Below are 19,960 nucleotides of genomic sequence, written 5' to 3' on the forward strand. Positions count from 1 at the left end.
TGCCCCACCAAAAGAAAAAAGAAAGATATGGTTAAAGTTTACCATGTTCACAGAACTTGAAGCTAGGTCTTCCTGACTCTAAGTAAGCACTTCTCCATCCTCTACTTCAGAGCTGGAAGTGACTGAAATCAAGCCCTGACTGTGACACATACCAGCTTTGTAACCCCTAGACAACTCAGAAAGCTCTGAGCAGCTCTCTGAGATTCCTGAGCTTCACAGAAGATGCCAGCCTGCACTTGTATAGAGGGAATTTACTGTACTAAGGAAGTCAACTCCAGTCACTGGCCCTGTGGTTAAAACATGTCTTCCTTAAGCCATGATATGTATGTAGTATTTCACTTGTCTAATTTTGATTGACAACATTTTTACTTTTTATTTTTTAGAAATAATCTTTACTGGGGGCAGCTAGGTGGCCCAATGGGTAGAGCACCAGCCCTGGATTCAGGAGGACCTGAGGTCAAATCTGGCCTTAGACACTTAATACTTACTAGCTGTGTGACCCTGGGCAAGTCACTTAACCCCCAATTGCCTCACACACCAAAAAAAGAAATAATTTTTACTTTTTGGTCATAAAAAATCAATGACTTTAATGCTTTCGATTTTATTTAATGCTTCAGAAATAACATTGGAAGAGATAGCTAAACCAAAGCAAAAGAATGGCAGCGAGCTGTTAAGTGGAAATTCAAAAGAAATAACTTGAATTTCTAAACTTTGGGTATTAGTTGCAGTAGAAAAAAGAGTCATATTTGTATATGCAATTTCTTTAAAATGTTTTTAATTTTTTTTTTACAGAAAAGGATGACGAAACAAAAGCACTTGAAGCCCTTCTTTCTAGCATTACCAAACCAGTGGTGAGTACCTGAGATACATTTTTCATTTTTAAAGATCTTACCTTTCTATACATACAAACTGGTAATAATTGTTCTACATAGATTATATGCAGATTTATGGGGTTTCTGTTCAGTTAATAGTTTTAAAATACCTATTAAAGATGTGATAGTCTATAGACAGTACTATTCAAGAAACTCAGAAACCATAGAAAATCGAAATATTGCAATTATATATTTACCTGTATTGGTGAACATGTATTAAGCACCTACTACTTGCCAGACACTGCACTGAGGATACAAAAAAAGACAAAAAACAGTCCTTGTCCTTGAGGAGCTCACAATCTAGGAAGAGAGACAGCGAAAGTAAACAGACACATACAGACAAGCTCTATATGCTAGTGGCTCTCTATCATTTCCAGGGTCAAATGTGAATACTCTGACAGTCCCCCCTGTAAGGATAAATTGGGGAAAGTTTCTAAGGGGAGACACTAATCTTAAGGAGGCGTGGGAAAAGCTCCTTGAATAAGGAAGGATTTTCGCTTGAGATTTGAAGGAAGCAAAGATGCAAAAGATGAGGGGGGAGAGCACTCTAGGCATGGGGGCAACCAGAGATGGAGGAGCTTGTTAAAGGAATATTCAGGAGGCTGGTATCACTGGATCAAAGAGGATAGGTGGGGGTTGTGGTGACTTGAGAAAGTGGAAAGTAGGGAAAGGAGGACTAGTTTATGTAGAGTTTTTAATGGCAGGTTATTTCATATTTAAATGGTCCTGGAAATGATAGGAAGCCACTGGAATTTATTGAGTTAGGGAGGTGACATGGTCAAACCTTTGATTTTGGAAAATCACTTTGACAGCCGAATGGAGACCGCTGGCAGGCTCACCAGCAGACTGTTGGAATAGTCTAAACGTGAGGAGGACAGCCTACACCAGGGTTTTTAAAAGGGAAAATGAGAGAGCAGCTAGGTGGCCCAGTGGATAAAGCACCAGCCCTGGAGTCAGGAGGACCTGAGTTCAAATATGTCCTCAGACACTTGACACTTACTAGCCATATGACCCTGGGCAGGTCACTTAACCCTCATTGCCCTGCAGACAAAACCAAAATAACCAAACAACAACAGCAAAAAAAAAATGACATTGAGGGAATAAATCATTTTAGGAGCATCAAAAGTGAATAAAAATGGAAAGAGTATAAAGAAAAAAAATCCTAAGCCTGCAGTTGGAGTAGGCTGTCTGGAGTAGAACAAGATTAGTTCCTAGAGGCTCCTGAGTTGCTATTATATGACCAGTTTGCCTTCAATTATGCCCTATTTAAGAAGCCTGAAAAAGCTCACTGTTCCTGCCCACTAAGCCACAATTGCCCTCCTTCTTTCAATGTATCCATGGGTTGAGTTTGAATATACTAGTTTTCATCTACATTAAGTATTTTATTTTTAAAGCTTGTTTGGGGGGCTCTGAATACAGCGTGCATGCAAATTAGCACACGAACTTAAAAAAGAATACTACCTATGTCTGTCTCTGTATTTTTACTTGAAAAGGAATATGATGGCTTTAACAGCGTAATGTTTGGATGTTTACTTATGTAATCCTAGCATACATAACATATACATAACAGCTGCACATATTTCTAATAGTAAAGGATTTCAGACCAGCAAAAATAGTTTTTAGACTTGGATCTTAAATCTGTCGCTTAACTACCTTGGAAATATTCGGCCTCAGTTTCCTTGTCCATAAATGAGAAAGTTAAATTAGGTGGTCTCTAAGAACCTGTCTAACTCTAAATTTGTGATTCTCTGATAAGAATCATTAATATTTGCCCTTATTTTTGTAATAAATATTTTTAGTCTGCAATTGCTATCCACTAAAGGTAATGCTTGAAATATGCATGGTAAAAAAAAAGCCCCATTGTATTTCAGGACATTATTCCTAATGTGTCCTTTGTACATAGTAAACCTTCAGTAACACACTTGTTGAATTTAAATGACTAGACTAAGTGGCTGGGATTTTTTTCCCCCCAAGGTGACAGTCCTATATTTTTTTGCCATCAGAATAAGTAGCAGATGTCATGCAGATGTTTCACCAACACAAAATTAGACCCACCTACAATTTTATATCTTCACATGCCCCCAATTCATCTTTCCCAACAACTCATTCTTTCCCTTCTTATTACAATTGTCAACATTCCCTTTCTTCTAGTTCCCTCAGACTTAACAACTACACAGTTATTGTCCATTTCTCTCTCTTTTTCCTTCCCCCTCTCCTTTCCTCTTTGGAGTATATAATCCCTGTATCCATACCATTAACATGTTAATGTTCTATTTTCTGGAATATTTCTCTGTTTTACTCTTTATCTCCCATATTGACAATCCCAGCTTGAGCCTTTCTCCTAAGAAGGATAAACAAAATATAGATAATTATGTTCTGAACTTGAGAGTTTAAAAAAAAATACATTTTGGGATGGGGAGATAGGGATCTGCTTAATTCTGTGACACTAATAGTCCCAGTAACTTCGAATAGCCCTAAATGTTCCCAGACCCGGCACACTCTCAGACCTTTCATCAGTATTTATGCCCATCTGAAAATGGGTATATTTTTCCAGATGAAATATTGTATGTAAATATCTGTGTCTGTATCAAATCATATATAACATTTGCTTCTTTTTCATGTGTTTAATTCTCCCTTCTCATTTAATTTTAAGTTTTTTATGTGTGTGTATTGGAATAGGGAATCATATCTGTTCTTAACTTCTTTTGTAATTCTTTACAGCACATTATACAGTCACATTTTAGGCACTACATATATGTTTTAAAGAATTTCTAAATGTTATATTTTAACAGGTATCAGACATACAAGCAAGGACAGTAGTACTTACTTGGTCACCTCCTTCCAGCAGCATTAATGGGGAAACAGAGGAAAATAATGTGCCAGAGCTATATGGTTATGAAATTCTGGTTTCAAGTACTGGAAAGGATGGGAAATATAAAAGTGTTTATGCGTAGGTATTTTTCATTTTTATTTTTCTCCCTCCTGTTACATAAACTAATTTCTAACTAAATTGGTTAAATGAGCCACAGGGCATAATGGACAAAGGCTTTGGAGTAAGAAACACCTGGTTTCAACTCCTGCCTTTGACACATTTTGACTGTGACCATGGGCAAGTCACTTAACTTGTACCTCAGGGCAACTTTTTAGTTCTAAATCACAAAGAAGTAACTAGACTGCAGTGATAGAAGTAGTTTCTGCATTGGTAGTTCTCCTTACATTGATGTAATCACAGGTGAATAGAGAGCTCTCAAGATATGAAATGTTTTTGAGATTCTTATTCCATTGACTTGAGGGGGGGGAGCGGATTTTAAGTCTGGTGACCTACATGTATCTATAAAACTATTTCTTTTACTTCATCTGAGTATTATGCTTATGATCAAATTGTGAAAACATAAATGCCAAGTTGGAAAGTGTGTTACATATCAACCTGGATTCAGGAGGACCTGAGTTCAAATCCAGTCTCAGACACTTTTACACTTACTAGCTGTGTGACCCTGGGCAAGTCACTTAACCCTCATTGCCCTGAAAAAACAAACCAAAAGAAAAAGAAGTAGCTCAGTGAAAGGAAGAAAATAAAGCTTAATAAAACATCAGTCTCCTAGAACAATCTTACAGACTACCTGGTCCCCACTCTGCACTGATGACACCTTGTTAGCTAACATTTTTTTAAAGCAGACCAAAATATACACCAACTTTTTTTAAATAAAATAAAAATTCTTGCTGTTCTGTTGCTAATGACTTCTATGCAAATATTTAAGAGGACAGTTGATTCTAACCTTTATCTGCACTGCTGAAAGGACCTAAGGCCCAAACAGCCCTACTGTGGTTTCTTCTGGGCATACTGCTCTGATACTCTTATTTTTTTATGATGACATTTCCTTATAATGAGTTTGGTTTTTGTGAACCTGGTTTTATCTGGATCTGTTTTGCATTTGTGGAATTATAGAAATTGCTTATCTAGCTACACTATCTTCTGTCACTACTAGATGGCAGCAGCAGAAAGGAAGAACACAGAAAGCAAAGAGGAGGAGAAACAGGAAGATGAAAGGAAAGAAAATGAAATGAAGAATGGAAATAAAAAATAGATAATAGTATGGTGTAGAGATTAATTAGAAAGTCACTTAACCCCAATTGCCTCCAAAAAAAAAAAAAGAAGAATGAGATTAATTTAGAAAGCCAGTATCAAAATCAGGAAGACCTGGTTACTGGTTTTGTGTCCTGGAGAAAACAGTCATCTCTCATGGCTGTAACCTATATTGGTAGAAGGAGCTTCCTCACCTGGGTGTTTCCTATAGCATTGAAATCATAGGTCTAACTATTACTCTTTGTAGGGTAAATATCCAGCCATCCATACCTAGTCATCATTGTAGTATGGTATAGCATCTCCAGAGGTTAGAAATGTTTTTGATACAAACCACAGTAGAGAAATCTACCACTGATTTGGGGGTTGGGTAGTGGGGAGGGAGGATCCTTTGTCATTGAGGGGTTTTCTTTATTTAGTAATTAGTAGGCTTATAGAGCTTAGAGGTAGAAAAGCCCTTGGAAGTGATATTAATCAACCACCATATCTTAAAAGTGAGGAAACTGGTGCCCAGAAAAATTAACTTCTCTATGGTCACAGATGAAGATTTGAACTCATCTCCTCTAGCTTCATATCCACTATTCTTTCCATTAGACCACAAGTTCCATTCTTTTCTTTTTTTTGGTGAGGCATTTGGGGTTAAGTGACTTGCCCAAGGTCACACAGCTAGTAAGTGTTGAGTGTCTGAGGCCGGATTTGAACTCAGGTCCTCCTGAATCCAGGGCCGGTGCTCTATCCACTGCACCACCTAGCTGCCCCATTCTTTTCTTATGAAATGAGGTACACTAATTTGAAGTAGAGAAAGTCTGGATTTTGGAATGTTCTAATGGCTTTATTACATTGAAGCACTTCAATAACATGAAAAAATGACCAACAAACTTTGCAGTTTTTTGCTTTATTTTCCATAATAAATGTTATTTGTATGTAATGCTATAATTTTATTAGTTTTTTCTTGAATAAACTCAATGTCCTATCTCCTTGCCTTGTTCTAACACAACAAATCTCTGTGAAGCCCTGTCTTTGGAGTACATAGATACATTTCAGCATAGCTCATATCCTAATTATCTAAATTCTAAATCAGCCACAAAGATTTACTTATGTACTAGAGTCAGAATATTTTTCTGTATAGGCGCCCCAAAAAAACAAACCTAAAAAATGTAATATAAATGTTCTGGTAAGTATTTGTTTATCACAGAATGATATGCCACAGAGTATAACAGCAGTTGTAAATTTTGTCCCCCAGTGGAGAAGAAACAAGTGTCACTGTAAACGACCTCAAGCCAGCAACAGATTATCATGCAAAGTGAGTAACTCCAAGTAATTATTTTCTTCTAATGTAGCAAATGACATTTATAAAAATGTAATTCCTAAGAAGGAATCACTTTGTATATATCCATTTTGGTGTGAAAATGACTGAAATGGAATATAGACTTTTATATCTTCTGTCAGTAGCACTTAGCTTAAGAATTATTCGCATTTTCATTAGAAAAAACCTTTTTAACTTAGTATTCTAATAATGTGCAAATAAGCACTTCAATCAACATGGAATCTGCCCAGCTTACTCACAGTATAATAATTATGGGAGAAGTTCAGTATCTCTTGACTACAAAACTAACTCTTAAACAAGCATGTTTTAAGTATGTTAAGTATCTTCTGTTTGCAGAAGAATCCAGGGATTCCTCTAGGTAAACTGTTTATTTTACTACCTTAGAATACAAGCAGAATGTAATTCCATAAAGGGAAACCCCTCAGAAGCTGAAAGTTTTACCACACTGAGCTGTGAACCAGATATACCTAATCCACCAAGAATTGCCAACCGAACCAAAAATTCACTTACATTGCAATGGAAGGTAAGTACATTCTAAAGTTTTTTAGATAGAAAATTGAGTGTTTTTATCCAAGTAACTGAATTCTAGCTGCTTGTTGAAGAGGTATGATATGAAGATATCCTGTTTTTCTAGTTAGCAGTACATATCTGCATATCTGCATATTGCTGTTCCTCATGTGCTGCTCATGTTTTTTTGAGTGTGAGACAAAAAACTAAGGCATTACCAGCAGTTGTCTCCACAATGCACTTATGAAAACTACCCAGAAAAAAACATACTAGAAACCCTTTCCATAATCTGTAAAAAAAAAAACTATTTAGTTTATAAAAACCAGGGGCAGCTAGGTAGCACAGTAGATAGAGCACCAGCCCTGGATTCAGGAGGACCTGAGTTCAAATACAGCCTCAGGCATTTAACACTTATTAGCTGTGTGACCCTGGACAAGTCACTTAACCCCAACTGCCTCACAGAAAAAAGGCCAGGAGGGACCAAAAGGCAATCTGTTTCTCTGGTTTAGTTGCAAATTATTTTTTCAGCCCTGGCCTCACAGAATTATAGATCATGGGCTGGAAGAGATTTCAGAAGCCATCGAGTCCCAACTCCTTTGTTTTATAAATGAGGAAATTGAATCCAACAAAGGCTTAGTGACTTACTCAAAGTCACACAGGTAGTAAATCAGGAAACTAGGACTTAATTTAGGCCCTCTGACCTGAAATTCTGCATTCTTTCCACAGTACCATGCTGTATGCTATATGCATGCCCTAGATGCAAGCCACAGTTAAAGCTTTTGTTTTTATTGCTTTTGAGGAATTAGTTATTTCTGATAGAGAATTGTAGAAAATAATGACTTCTAGGTTTATCATAGCACTGTTCTGACTGTCCAAAGAAGTCCTTCATTGCTTGTTTCTCTGCATATTTCAAAAACACTGTCACCTACACACTGATTCCTACTAATGCGTCTTGAAGGTATTTGATGGTGTATATGACCTGATTTGTTGGACATGTTTTTGAGGGGTCTAGTTAATTTAATTCCCATTTGTGCCATGTTTTATGATTTATATATGTAATATAAATTATTTTATTTGACTCATAAATAACACTCCTGTTATGAGGTAAATAGTATATGTATTATTTCCTGGGTTGCAGATAAGAATCCAAAGCTAAGATTGTATATTGAATGAATGTATCTGTTAACTTAAAATTCTGAATGTATCCATATTTGATTAGAGCTAATGCACCTTCCCTTTTCCCCCTGAGACTACTGATAGTGGCAAGGTAGTTCTGTGGGATTAGGAAATACTGTACAGGTTGAGAGAGAAAGTTTGTTATGGGTGTGTACCAGTGTGTCTTAAAGCATTACCATGAAACCAAGGAACTAATTTGCTTGTATAGTTAATGACCCAAAATTACTTATTTAACATTATTTTTAACCAGCATGGTCAGAGAACAATATTCTAGTTCGTGGATTTTTTCCAATTAATCAAAAGCTAAAATTATGTCTAAAGGCAGTGTGTTGTAGAGAAAAGAAAGAGTTCTGAGTTGTAGTCCAGGTCTTTTTCTACCTTTCTGGGCATTACTTTCCCCATTTGTAAAATGAGTGATTAAATTAGATGATTTTTAACATCCCTTCCAACTCCAATGTTCTGTGATTTGGAAGATTTAGCATGAACATTATCTTTAACATCAATCTTGTAAAAGCCTACAAGAAGGGGGAAACATCTTTTTTTTTTAATTTGCATAAGTTTTATTACAGGAAGTAGTCATTTATCCAGCAACCACAGCCAACCAATAGAGTCAAGAACCTGAAAATAAGTGTAACAGGTCTCTGAGCAACCAGAACAGTTGTCACAAACTCCATTCAGTAAATTCCAACTCATAGTCCCCCAAGTCCTACTCAGTTATTTTATTTTAGGGAGCTTGTTTTATCTGATTTTCTAACTCACCAAAGACAAAAAGCAGCAAGTTAGGTGGTCTAGCTTGTACAACAACTGCCAGAAGTAGGCATTATGAAAACCCAACAAGGGAAAGGAGACAGAAAAATTATAAAAAACAAAATTCAAAAATGAATAGGAGGGGGCAGCTAGGTGGCACAGTGGATAAAGCACCGGCCCTGGATTGAGGAGGACCTGAGTTCAAACCCGGCCTCAGACACTTGACACTTACTAGCTGTGTGACCCTGGGCAAGTCACTTAACCCTCATTGCCCCGCCAAAAAAAAAAAATGAATAGGAGTTTTAAATCATTTAGTATAGGGACAAACATAATTTCAGTCGCCCCAGATGGCATAAAACATAATAAGCCTACATTTGTATAGTATAAGGTTTGCAAGGTGCTTTCCACTAATTAGCCTCCTTTGATTCTTTCAGTGACCCTGTGAGATAGGGACTAACATTATCATTAACTACATTTTATAGAAAATGTTTTAGAAGTCAAAGTAAGTAGCCTATTTTAGCAGGGTTTCATTAAAATAGGCTGTGTTTTTTAAAACCATAATAGATATGAGGTGCATGCATATTATATTTTAATATCTTTGTCTCAGTGATGCCTGAAAAAGGAGGTATTGAGTTATGGGGACACACACATACATATCCCTTTTTCAACAGAGAATACTTAGCATCCTCTAACGTGTTCTCAGTAACTTACTTTCATCGTTCTAAGCATTCATTATTGAACTGAGCCAAAATAAAGATCACAGTTTGATGTCTGCTTTTTAGTTTTTCCTGGCTCCTCTTCTGTGAGCCATTCAGCTGTCACTCCTGGCTGCTTTTTTTGTATCTACCCCAATGAGTTTGCTGCTGCTTCTAATCTGCTTGTGTCTAGGAAGTCAGATAACCAAGCTTGTGAGGATTTGATATTAAATGAAAGCAAATTGGTTTTTATTGCAATAAAGTACATGATCCTAATACTAGAGCTTCTTATTTTTGTTTCAGTTTTTTTAGCACTCATTTTTCTATTTTGAGTTCCAAATTCTCTCCCTCCCTGCAACCCTTCCCATTGAGAAGTCACATATGTATATGTGTATCTCAAATTGCTTGACTCACTCTCTCCTTCCCCCTCTCTCTCTTTCTCTCTCTCTCTCTCTCTCTATATGTGTGTGTGTGTGTGTGTGTGTGTATATATATATATATATGTATGTATGTATGTATATATATGTATATATACGCACACGAGGAGTGATGCAAAACATAATTTTCATATTGGCCATTTTGAAAAAGAAAACACGTCCTGCCCCTTTTCCCCACCCCCTATCCCCTGCGGAAAAAAGGAGGGAAAAAAAAGTTTTTAAAAGTATGCCTCAGTCTGCATTTAGAGTTCATCAGTTCTCTGGAGGTAGAGAGCATTTTTCATCATGAGTCCTTTGAAATTCTCTTGGGTAGTTGTCATGATCCAGACTAGTTAAGTCTTTCACAGTTGGTCATCCTTATCAAAATTTCTGTTACTGTGTACAGTGTTCTCCTCGTTCTCTCCTGCACACAGCCAAACTGAATTACTTGCTCTTCCCTGTTCACAACATTACATCTCCCACTTCCATGCCTTTGTTTTTAAGCCTTATTTTCTTAATAATGACCTACCTTTATATAGTACTTTAAGGTTTGTCCATCACAGGCCTGTATTATCTCATTCAGTTCTCATAATAACCCTGGGAGGTGAATGTAATTGTCAAACCCATTTTATAGATGAGGAAATGGAGGCTGAGAAAGATTATGCTAGTCACACAGCTAGTAAATATCTAAGACATAGTCTATCTTAAGTCCAGTGCTCTGACTGTTATGCTGCCTAACTGTCTTTTCTTATGTGTTTGAGGGGGGGTGGCAATTGGGGTTAAGTGATTTGTCCAGGGTCACACAGCTGAGGCCAGATTTGAACTCAGGTCCTCCTGAATCCAGGGCTGGTGCTCTATCCACTGTGCCACCTAGCTGCCCCATAGCTATCTATTCTTAAAAAGTATCTCAGTTACTGTGTTGTATTTCTTTATTCTCTATACATTTTCTATCAGTAAAGGTCACAACACATGACTCTGACAAGTGCTTTGAATTAAGTCCAACACAATAAATTTTTGTCAAGATTCTGATTTGTAATTGTTCTCTATTTTAGGCACCTTGTGACAATGGTTCTAAAATCCAAAGTTACCTTTTAGAATGGGATGAGGTAAGTCAGTTAACACTATTTATATTTTTATTTTCTCAGAGTGATCAGAATTGTGTTCATACTATAAAGCTGATATTGAGATCCCATGTTTTTAAAGCTCATGATATTGTGAGCTTGGGCTTCTTGTGAAGTCTCATATTTATTTATATTAATTCAGTTTATTTTTCAAAATAATTTGCACCTTTTGGAAAACCTATTGAACTTTTTGTGCAATGTTTGGCGGGAGGTCAATATGTATAAAACGATGATTGCCTAAAAATTCTAAGTCCCTCTGTGCTAACTCAGTTGTGAAAGCTACCCTTAGCACTATAGCTAGCACACTTCTCTTGTAGTATAGCCTTTCCTTGCCTTGCGAAAAAGAAAGTAGCTTTAATTCTAGTTTGGCAGAAGAGTCTAAAAGCAATGACAGTAAAAGGATTGTCTAGAAATTGCCAAATACAAACAATTATAGACCTGAATGGAGAGAAGAGCCTTAATTAAAGCTACAGAGGTGAGAGTGGGGCTGCAGCATGGATTATCTCAGGCATATCAGCTCATTTAGGTGGTGTTAATTTTCATTTTCACTGTAGTAATAGCCAGCCAGATCCAGACCCCTGCAACCCTCTGTTTCCCATTCTTTCCCATTCTTAGTTAGGTCACTTCACTTGGTAAAGCTCAGGCTCACTCCCTCCAGCTTTCTGTGCAAAGCTGCAAAGTGCTCAGCTCCCTGGCGAGAAGACTCTGCTCTGAAGTATTAAGTGGAGTTGGAAAAGGCTTCTTGTAGAAGGTGTGATTTTAGATGGAACATAAAGGAAGACAGGAGGAGGTAGAGGTGAGAAGGAAAAGCATGGGAAAAAGTAAGTGAAAATGCCTGGAACTAAGAGATAGCTGGGAGTTGTCATTTCTTTGGTGTATAAAACTCCAGGGTCCCTCTTTGAGTACAGATCAGCACCTTCTGTGACACTTCTCATCAGTTTCCTAGAACCATTGAGAGGTTATGTGACTGGCCCCGAGTCTCAGAACCAGTATGGTCAGAGGTGGGACTTGAATCACTAGGTCTTGCTAGCTCTCTGTGTCGTGGTGCCACACTCCTTTTCACATCCAGTCTGTTGCTATTAGGAATAAAGTTGCTGTGACTATTTTTGTACAGGTAAGTTCCTCTCCCTTTTTCCCCTGCCAAGGCAATCCAGTGCTCCAGCCTCACACTAAGTAGTTCCATTGATGATACTCAGGATTATTAATAAGGTTACACTGCCTTTTTCCTAATTCATTTATAGCAGTTGAGAAAAAAAATTTTTAATTATCTCAAAGAATTTTTCTAGTTTTTTTTTTTTAATTTAGGAAAATACAGTGAAACAATACATCTCTTTGCTTATTTAAGGAAAATACTATCAATTTTCATTATCTCTGCTAATTTTGGGAAGATTGCAAAACCTAACTTAACTTTATTTGACTTGATTGCTTAATAAGAACTATATGAATTATTTAGATATGACACATTCATGAATTGGTCAGTATTCATGAAATGACAACTGATATTTATATAATACTTGATTTTAAAAGTCCTTTATAGATGCTTCCTCATTTTTGCCTACCACCAAGAACTCTATGAAATAGACATTACAGCCAGAATTATCCCCATTTTAGAGATGAGGAAACTGGGGCTTCAGAGTAATTGTGATTTGCCCATCATCTCACAGCTCATAAGCATCCATTGGGATTGAAATCTAGGTCTTCCTGACTCCCTGTCTAATACTCTTTCCACTATGCCGTCTGCTTCTCCAAAGGGCATCTGCACCACTGACAAGCTCTTACTGTTGTTGACACCAAGTCTTGCTTCTCAAGGCTTTTATTTGGATTCATTTTCTTAAGCAAATAACATTTTTTAGAACAATCCAAGGAATTTCTTAGTGTGTGTCATTCCTTTCCAGAAAATACATATAACCCTTCTACTAACATTAGAAGGACTGGAATTTAAGAAGACCTCAAAGGGCCAAGCTGTCATCAGTTAACAAGAATGCATTTTTTATCCATAAGGCAAAGAAAATAGAGATGGAATAAAAGTTATTTCAAAATAAAATTATATATTTTGTGTCATTTAACATAGTATTAAATGATTGTTATCACCTTAAGATTTGCAAAGTGCTTTACATATGTTATCTCACTTGCACCTCACAATCAACTCACTCTAGGTGCTATTAGAATCTTTCCTTTACAAAAGAAGAAACTGAGATAGACAGCAGTAAAGTCACTTATCCAAGGTCATGGTGGTTAGTAAATGTCCCGAGGCAGAATTTGAACTCTACTAAAAGGAGTAAATCCATTTGAGTGGCCCATTCAGTCCTTTAACTATACTTTGCTTTCAAGCAAGAAAAGGAGTTGGTATATGTTGACTTGAAATCTGACTTTTTAAAAAAATACTGAATATCTCTAACTAATAGAAAAGAACACACATTCATATAAATTTGTAAACATGCCATTGATAGACAGTTGAAGCTATAAAGTGGCTATTAGTCTAAATCTTATAGATGAGAAGTTTAGTGTCATAATTTTTCTTTTCATGGTGTTAGACTTAATTCAAATTTATTTTTAAAATTTGTATCACGAACCTTAATGCTCCTTTACCAGCTCAACGAAGGCTGTTTAGATAGGGTAATAATTTCTTGAAAAGAAATTTGAACAGTTATGCTTAGCACCAAATTTTCCTCTCCTGTATTTCATATCTCTTAACTAGGAGGTAAGCTACACAAGCTTTTTTCATTTGTCTAGTTGAAGCCTTTCTATACTTGCAAATATAGAGCTTTAAAAAAAATAAACACATTGCTTTAGATTCTCCTAATAGCTAGATAGCTAATATACTAGCTAATAATAGCTAATAATATACATAAACCTTCAATACTTTTGAACAATCAGATAATGAACTTTTCAAGTACTGTTTGCCTTCCTTTGATATTTGTGGCTTGTACATGTCTTTAACAAAAAAAAAAATCGATGTATGGTAACTCATTTGTTACCCAGTAGGCTTTCAGTATTGGTATTGATTTGTATTTTTGTAACAACATACAAAATATTAAATTCATGCTTTCATTTTAGGGGAAAGGAAATGGAGAATTTTGCCAGTGTTACTTTGGCCAACAGAAGCAATTTAGGATTACTAAATTATCACCAGCAATGGGTTGCAAATTTAGACTAGCAGCCAAAAATGACAAAGGCACAAGGTAAATCATATTATGTAAACTAATACAACCACTTAACTTTCCGTTTTCCACAGTGCAAATTATCTAGATCAAATCCTGCTTTTCACATTGTTGGTGATGTCAAAAGGCTTCCTCTTACAGCTCCTTCTGGGGTAGAATAAACAAATGCATGTTTGCCAACAAAGTACTTATTAATTAAGGTCTCCTCCCCAATCCCCAAATCATGACCCATCACCAACCTTCTGATGATGTGTTGCCAAATTTAAATGTTCTAGTCTTTTGTTGCCAGTATTTGAGGCCCCCTAATTTGACTTAGAGTCTAGTAAAGCTTGCCCTTATTCAACATAGCCTTAAGGAACCAGAGTTGCTTCCATGCCAAGTAAGGCATTAGATAAAAATTTTGATAGAAGGTTCCAAAGTAACATTGAAATGAATTGTAGATCAACCATATAAATAAGTGATCTAAATTTGCCTATGATTAGTAGAAATGATTGATAGTTGACATGACTTTAGTGATGGAGAATTTATTTTTCATACAGTATATAGATAAGATTATTTGAAAGGACTTTGACTGTAGCAAATATTCACAAAAATATGAGGTATCACTATTCTGTGTCTGCAACTACCCCAAAGGTTATATATAATATCTTTAAAATATGTTTTAATTAGTTGGAGATGTGATAGTGATGGATATTTTTATGATCATGCTATATAACAAGATGAATATATGTATGTGACTACATACGTGCATGCGTGCAGGCATACCAAATATGGGGTAGCTAGGGTTGTAGGGGTAGCACTGGCAAGGACATAGATGGTCTCTGTGGTGGTGATGGAATTAAATCTTAAAGGAAATAAGTGATTCCAAGAGACAAAGATGAATAGAGGAATGCATTCCATGCATGGAAGATAGCCTTCACAAAAGCAGTCAGAGCTGGGAGATGGAATGATGTCTATGAAGAGCATGAATAAAAGGATATTATTAGAGTTTTCTATTTAGCCGGTCACTTATCAAATCCAAGGCATTATTACTACTGCAAACATAATCTGTCATCATATACTAATTCTTATGCTATTAAAGAATGTTTCTAGTTCCTTCCCTTCAATATGAATATTTTTTGTTTATAACAGTGGCTTTAGTGAAGAAGTTTTATATTACACCTCAGGCAGTGCCCCTTCCATGCCAGCAAGTCCTACACTTATTAAAGCTGGAGTTACTTGGTTGTCCTTACAGTGGAGTAAACCCTCAGGAACACCATCAGATGAAGGAATCTCATATATTTTAGAGATGGAAGAAGAGACATCAGTAAGTGTTAATGTATATTTTTAAATGAGACATTTGAAATTACAGCCTTTTTTAGCACAATACTAGTATCCAAATATAGTAAATGATTTAGTCACTATATATTGCTAGATCTGGTACATAATTTTTAAAAATTAAATGCATTCCCTAGCCATTTCTTCAGTCCAGTCACCAATTCCATTGAAGTGTGGGTATTTGATTGTTTCTTTGAAGTTTTGTATATATCTGTCTTTTGTTTTACAGTGATGGAGCAGGAGAAGGTATAACTCTACAACAGGGCAAGTTAATGAGGTCTCTGAGACTTCAGTGAATAGAGAACAGTCACAACCACTAGAAAATGGACAATATCATTGGCACTTTGAAAGCTAACAAAAAGTACAATTTACACTAACTATGGCTGCTTTTCAAGGGGCTGCAATGTATGTAAAGGAGTGCCTGCTCTCACAATAAGCCCCCATGAAACTAGACTATGACTGAACAGCTTTTAGGATTGCAGTAACTTTGGAAAAGCAGTTTTGCTTCTGGATTTTCAGTGGCCGTGGCCCTAAATGACTATCCATCTACCAAAACACAGTTTGTATCAAGCTTCATAAAGGTTTAACATTTTTTCTCTGTTTATTTAAATTTTATAAATGTTCAAGTCAGATCTGAGTTACCCTCAGCATTGAAGAAGACTTGGTTTGCTTCCAACTTCATGTTGATTGATATTGTGGTTATTATGGGAAATGGTGATAGCCTGTATTTTAGTCTGTTCCTTTATCCATTTCCTGATTTAGGGCATCATTTGGATTATTTAAATGCATTAAAATGGAGCTATTTAAATTATATTCAATAATACCTTCTTACCTTTATCCTTTTTGAAGTTGATTTAGTCTTTCCTCTTACAGTTTAGTCAGCTATTTGTAATAACTCGTATCAGTAACTTGTCTCTTAAAATATTGACAATTTCTTTTTTTTTTTTTTTGATAGGGTATGATAGAGTTCAATGCTTGCCAGGTTTAATACCTCCCAACTTTGTCCCTGAAAGTATTCACGTTTATATATGCAAGGCTTTTGTTTAATCCACAAATCTTTTACCTCATCGATTTCTAAATCCATAATTTATATCATTCAGAATTGAAGTGTTTATTGAATAAGTTTAGAATTTTGTATTGACTTTGTAGAACTTTTGTAAATCCTAATTCTCTTCAACAAATGTTGGTACACAAGTGCTGTTATCTTCATGATCTTTTGCATAGACTCATCAGAAGTGCAAATTTTCTGTTGTCTTTGAATGCACAATAAATGCAATTCTGCCAATGCCTTTCAATTTGCTCCTTCATTTAGATATAATTTCCTTCTCTGCTCCAGTTTCATTTATAGCAAGAATGTTCATTATAGATATGATTCAGTAGTATGTCGCTTTAATTATCATTGAACATGAATCTCATGTTTTGGAGTACTTCTATTAAAATGAACATTTATAGATAGTCTAAAAGTAGTATTCTTGCCTTTCTTTATCCATTTTCCAATACTTTTTCACAAGGCTGAGGACCATTTTGTATTTATCATTTGTTTCATGGGTGGTAAGGCCAAATAACTCATCACTAGTGAGTGATTTTTTTTTTCTTGTTTGCTCTAACCAACCAATAGTCTGACCACAGATACTTGATTCTCAGATTGAGTAAGCTATAAGCCTAAATCTCTTCTTTTTCTCAGACCCAAGCAATATATTCCAACATTTTTTAATCATCCTGTACCCATTTTTACATTTGCTTACTGAGTATCAAAGTATATGTTGACTTGGTTTGAATAATCTCACCCAATTCTGTATAGAATTTTTCTCCCTCTTCATCCTTTGTAGCAGATGTTGGCACTTAATCTATAATTTTATTTCCATTGGTCTTTTTTGCTTATTCTCTTCATGAGCACTGAAGTAAAAAGATGACCAAGCATCCCATAAAATAATGCTTCTTATTTCCTTTAGGCACATGATAAAACCAACCAGGAAAATTTATAAAATATTCTTCCATTTACATGATTTACTTGTTCCAAAAATATGTCACTCTGTCTTTGGATTGTAAAGAATTAATTGTTATTTGAGGTTTTTATGACCCCATCTTTGGCACTGGCCTGGGGCTCAGGCCAGCGCCATGGTGACAGCTACAACCAGTGGGTAGAGGCCCTGGCCTGAGCCCCAGGCCAGTGCCAAAGATGGGGTCATAAAAACCTCAAATAACAATTAATTCTATACATTTCTCCCTCCCCCCCCTTCATTTCGTTAAGATACACAGGGTGTTTCCTTGATGGAACAATAAATAATAAACAATAAATAAAATAACAGGATATCATAACCAATGCTAACAAACAATATAATAATAACAATATAGGAAAGGGAAAATACATATTACAGATAATGTATGTAGTAACAGAAGGAAAAACAAAAATGTCCATTAAAGTCCTTAAAATTTTGTCTTCAAAGGAGGCTTGAGATGTCATCAGGGGAACTGGACTCTGGTTAGGATTCAGCACTCTCAGCACCACGCGCCAGGGTTTTTTAAATTCTAGCCAAAAGATGGGGTCATAAAAACCTCCAATAACAATTCTTTATAGGACTAAGATCTTACATTTAGAGTACCAGTAGTTAAATTTATGTATGTTTGTTTGTTTTTCCAGATAACCAAGATTTTATTGATGTGTTCAGTAAAATCAGAATGTTAGAGCTAGAAGGGATTTTAGAGATAAACAGTCTAAGCTTTCTCATTTTGCCAGTGAGGAAATGAGTCCTGTAATGGGGAAGGGGCACAGCTAAGTTCTAACAGCTCATTAGTATAAATCCAAGATCAGAATCCAGGTCTTAACACTTTCACTCTGGTTCTTCTTTTAGGCACTCTGCTTAGTACTAGGAATGCAAAGGAATTAGGGGCATTCTAGTTGCTGAAGATAGCATATAACGAGGAGTTGAAAATTGGGATGAGGTACCTAAGTTAGGGGCATGACATAAATTTATGTTTATAGATAGATAGATAGCTTAAAAACTGCAATTCTTAAACCACCTCTCTCTCCTCTTCCCTTTACCCCTCCCCATGTCATTCTACCGTGGTATATGCAGAAGCAGAAACAGGCTACATAGGACAGACGGCTGTTCTGTAATTTTTCTTCATTTCATGGGTTGGTGTGGCCAAAGACTTCCTTACCCAGTGACTAAACATCATTAAGCACAGATCTTCTCATTGTCACTTGCTTAACTAATTAACTAATTAGGTGGATTTCCCCCTATCTTTTCCCTCTCTCCCCCTTCACCATTGAGAACTGGTGCAACCTAATTCAGCGTAAAGATGTTTAACTTTAAACAAAGCAATAAGTACCTTGCGTGCACTTCTGGACGTTTAAAGATGAAGAAAAAAATAGGTCCTTTTCCATGATTCCCCTTCTTTCCACCATTAAAAAGTGAACTGTAAGTATAAATATAGATATGTGCATTTGTATATCATATATGTATGTGTGTTTATCTTCTAACAGGGGTATGGTTTCAAGCCTAAATATGATGGAGAGGATCTTACTTACACAGTGAAAAATCTTAGACGCAGTACAAAGTACAAGTTTAAGGTAAGATTGTAAAAATCTTAAAATAAGATTTTAAATGATTAAATAATTTTAATTTGAAACCTTAAATATTTTATGTTACATTTTATATAATATTATTGCTCAATATTATTAATATCAATTAATGATGTTAATATTAAATAACATTTAATGTATGTCATTCTTTTGTTCTTAGACTGTGTAAAGCAGTTTATCTAGAATGTTTTCAACTAGAATCACCTTAAACTAAAACTCATATTTCATGTTTTACTGGCACCCTATTCTCACAGTATAAATGGGGGTCTCCAAAAGACACATTCAGGGCTGATACTGATGATTATAGTATAATACCATCAGGCATACACTAGTAAAGCTTTTGTTTTACTAATTGTACAACACAACAGAATGGAACTATCTTGCAGTTACTATGTAGTTAGCAATTTTCTTTCACCTCTTCACAAAATGATACATAGCTGATGCCCCTTCTGAAGGAAGAAAACCCACTCCCAGGTGACACTGCACATATTTAGAACCTTTCTTTTAATTGTCAACTTTGATCAGTTATTGGGGGTTGATTGTACAGTGCTGTTAATTCTCTAAGCCCTTTGTTTCTCATCTTTCTCTTTTATCATAAATGTTCTGGTAATTTCTTCCATAAGTAGGATCAGCATTTTAATAGCAAGGATAAGAGTCTTGGTAGGAGTTTAAAACAAAAAGACATTTGAGCTTTAGGTTTTGCCTTTGAGTTTCATTTGAGTGCACTCTCTCTCAGTTGATTATCTTTGCCTCTGTGTGTGTGTGGGGGGGGGTGTGGGTGGGTCTGTATTGTATATCTTATATAGTAAACTGTGAACAAGAATCTTGCTTAATTTCCTAGCTCTGGTGACTGGCACAGTGTCATGCGTTTGTGATTCTTTTAATTATTATTTCATAATTCGATTTAGTAACAGGTAATCTGATGTTAGCTGCTTTTAAACAACAAATGGTATC

At 35.9% G+C, this 19,960-nt stretch overlaps 1 protein-coding gene across 6 annotated transcripts in view; it reads left to right on the plus strand.

Moving 5' to 3' along the window:
• The window catches only part of FNDC3A (fibronectin type III domain containing 3A), a 180,556-nt gene that overhangs the window by 130,030 nt on the left and 30,566 nt on the right, over nt 1-19,960 (plus strand). For all 6 annotated transcript variants that reach the window (XM_043992461.1, XM_043992464.1, XM_043992463.1 and 3 more), the window contains 8 exons: nt 793-851; nt 3,665-3,822; nt 6,197-6,256; nt 6,665-6,803; nt 10,874-10,927; nt 14,000-14,124; nt 15,235-15,409; nt 18,908-18,994. In XM_043992461.1, coding sequence (XP_043848396.1) covers nt 793-851; nt 3,665-3,822; nt 6,197-6,256; nt 6,665-6,803; nt 10,874-10,927; nt 14,000-14,124; nt 15,235-15,409; nt 18,908-18,994 — 857 coding nt within the window. The remainder of the gene's footprint in view (nt 1-792; nt 852-3,664; nt 3,823-6,196; nt 6,257-6,664; nt 6,804-10,873; nt 10,928-13,999; nt 14,125-15,234; nt 15,410-18,907; nt 18,995-19,960) is intronic.

Source organism: Dromiciops gliroides, chromosome 3 (assembly GCF_019393635.1).
Source record: "Dromiciops gliroides isolate mDroGli1 chromosome 3, mDroGli1.pri, whole genome shotgun sequence".
Classification (NCBI taxonomy): Eukaryota; Metazoa; Chordata; class Mammalia; order Microbiotheria; family Microbiotheriidae; genus Dromiciops; species Dromiciops gliroides.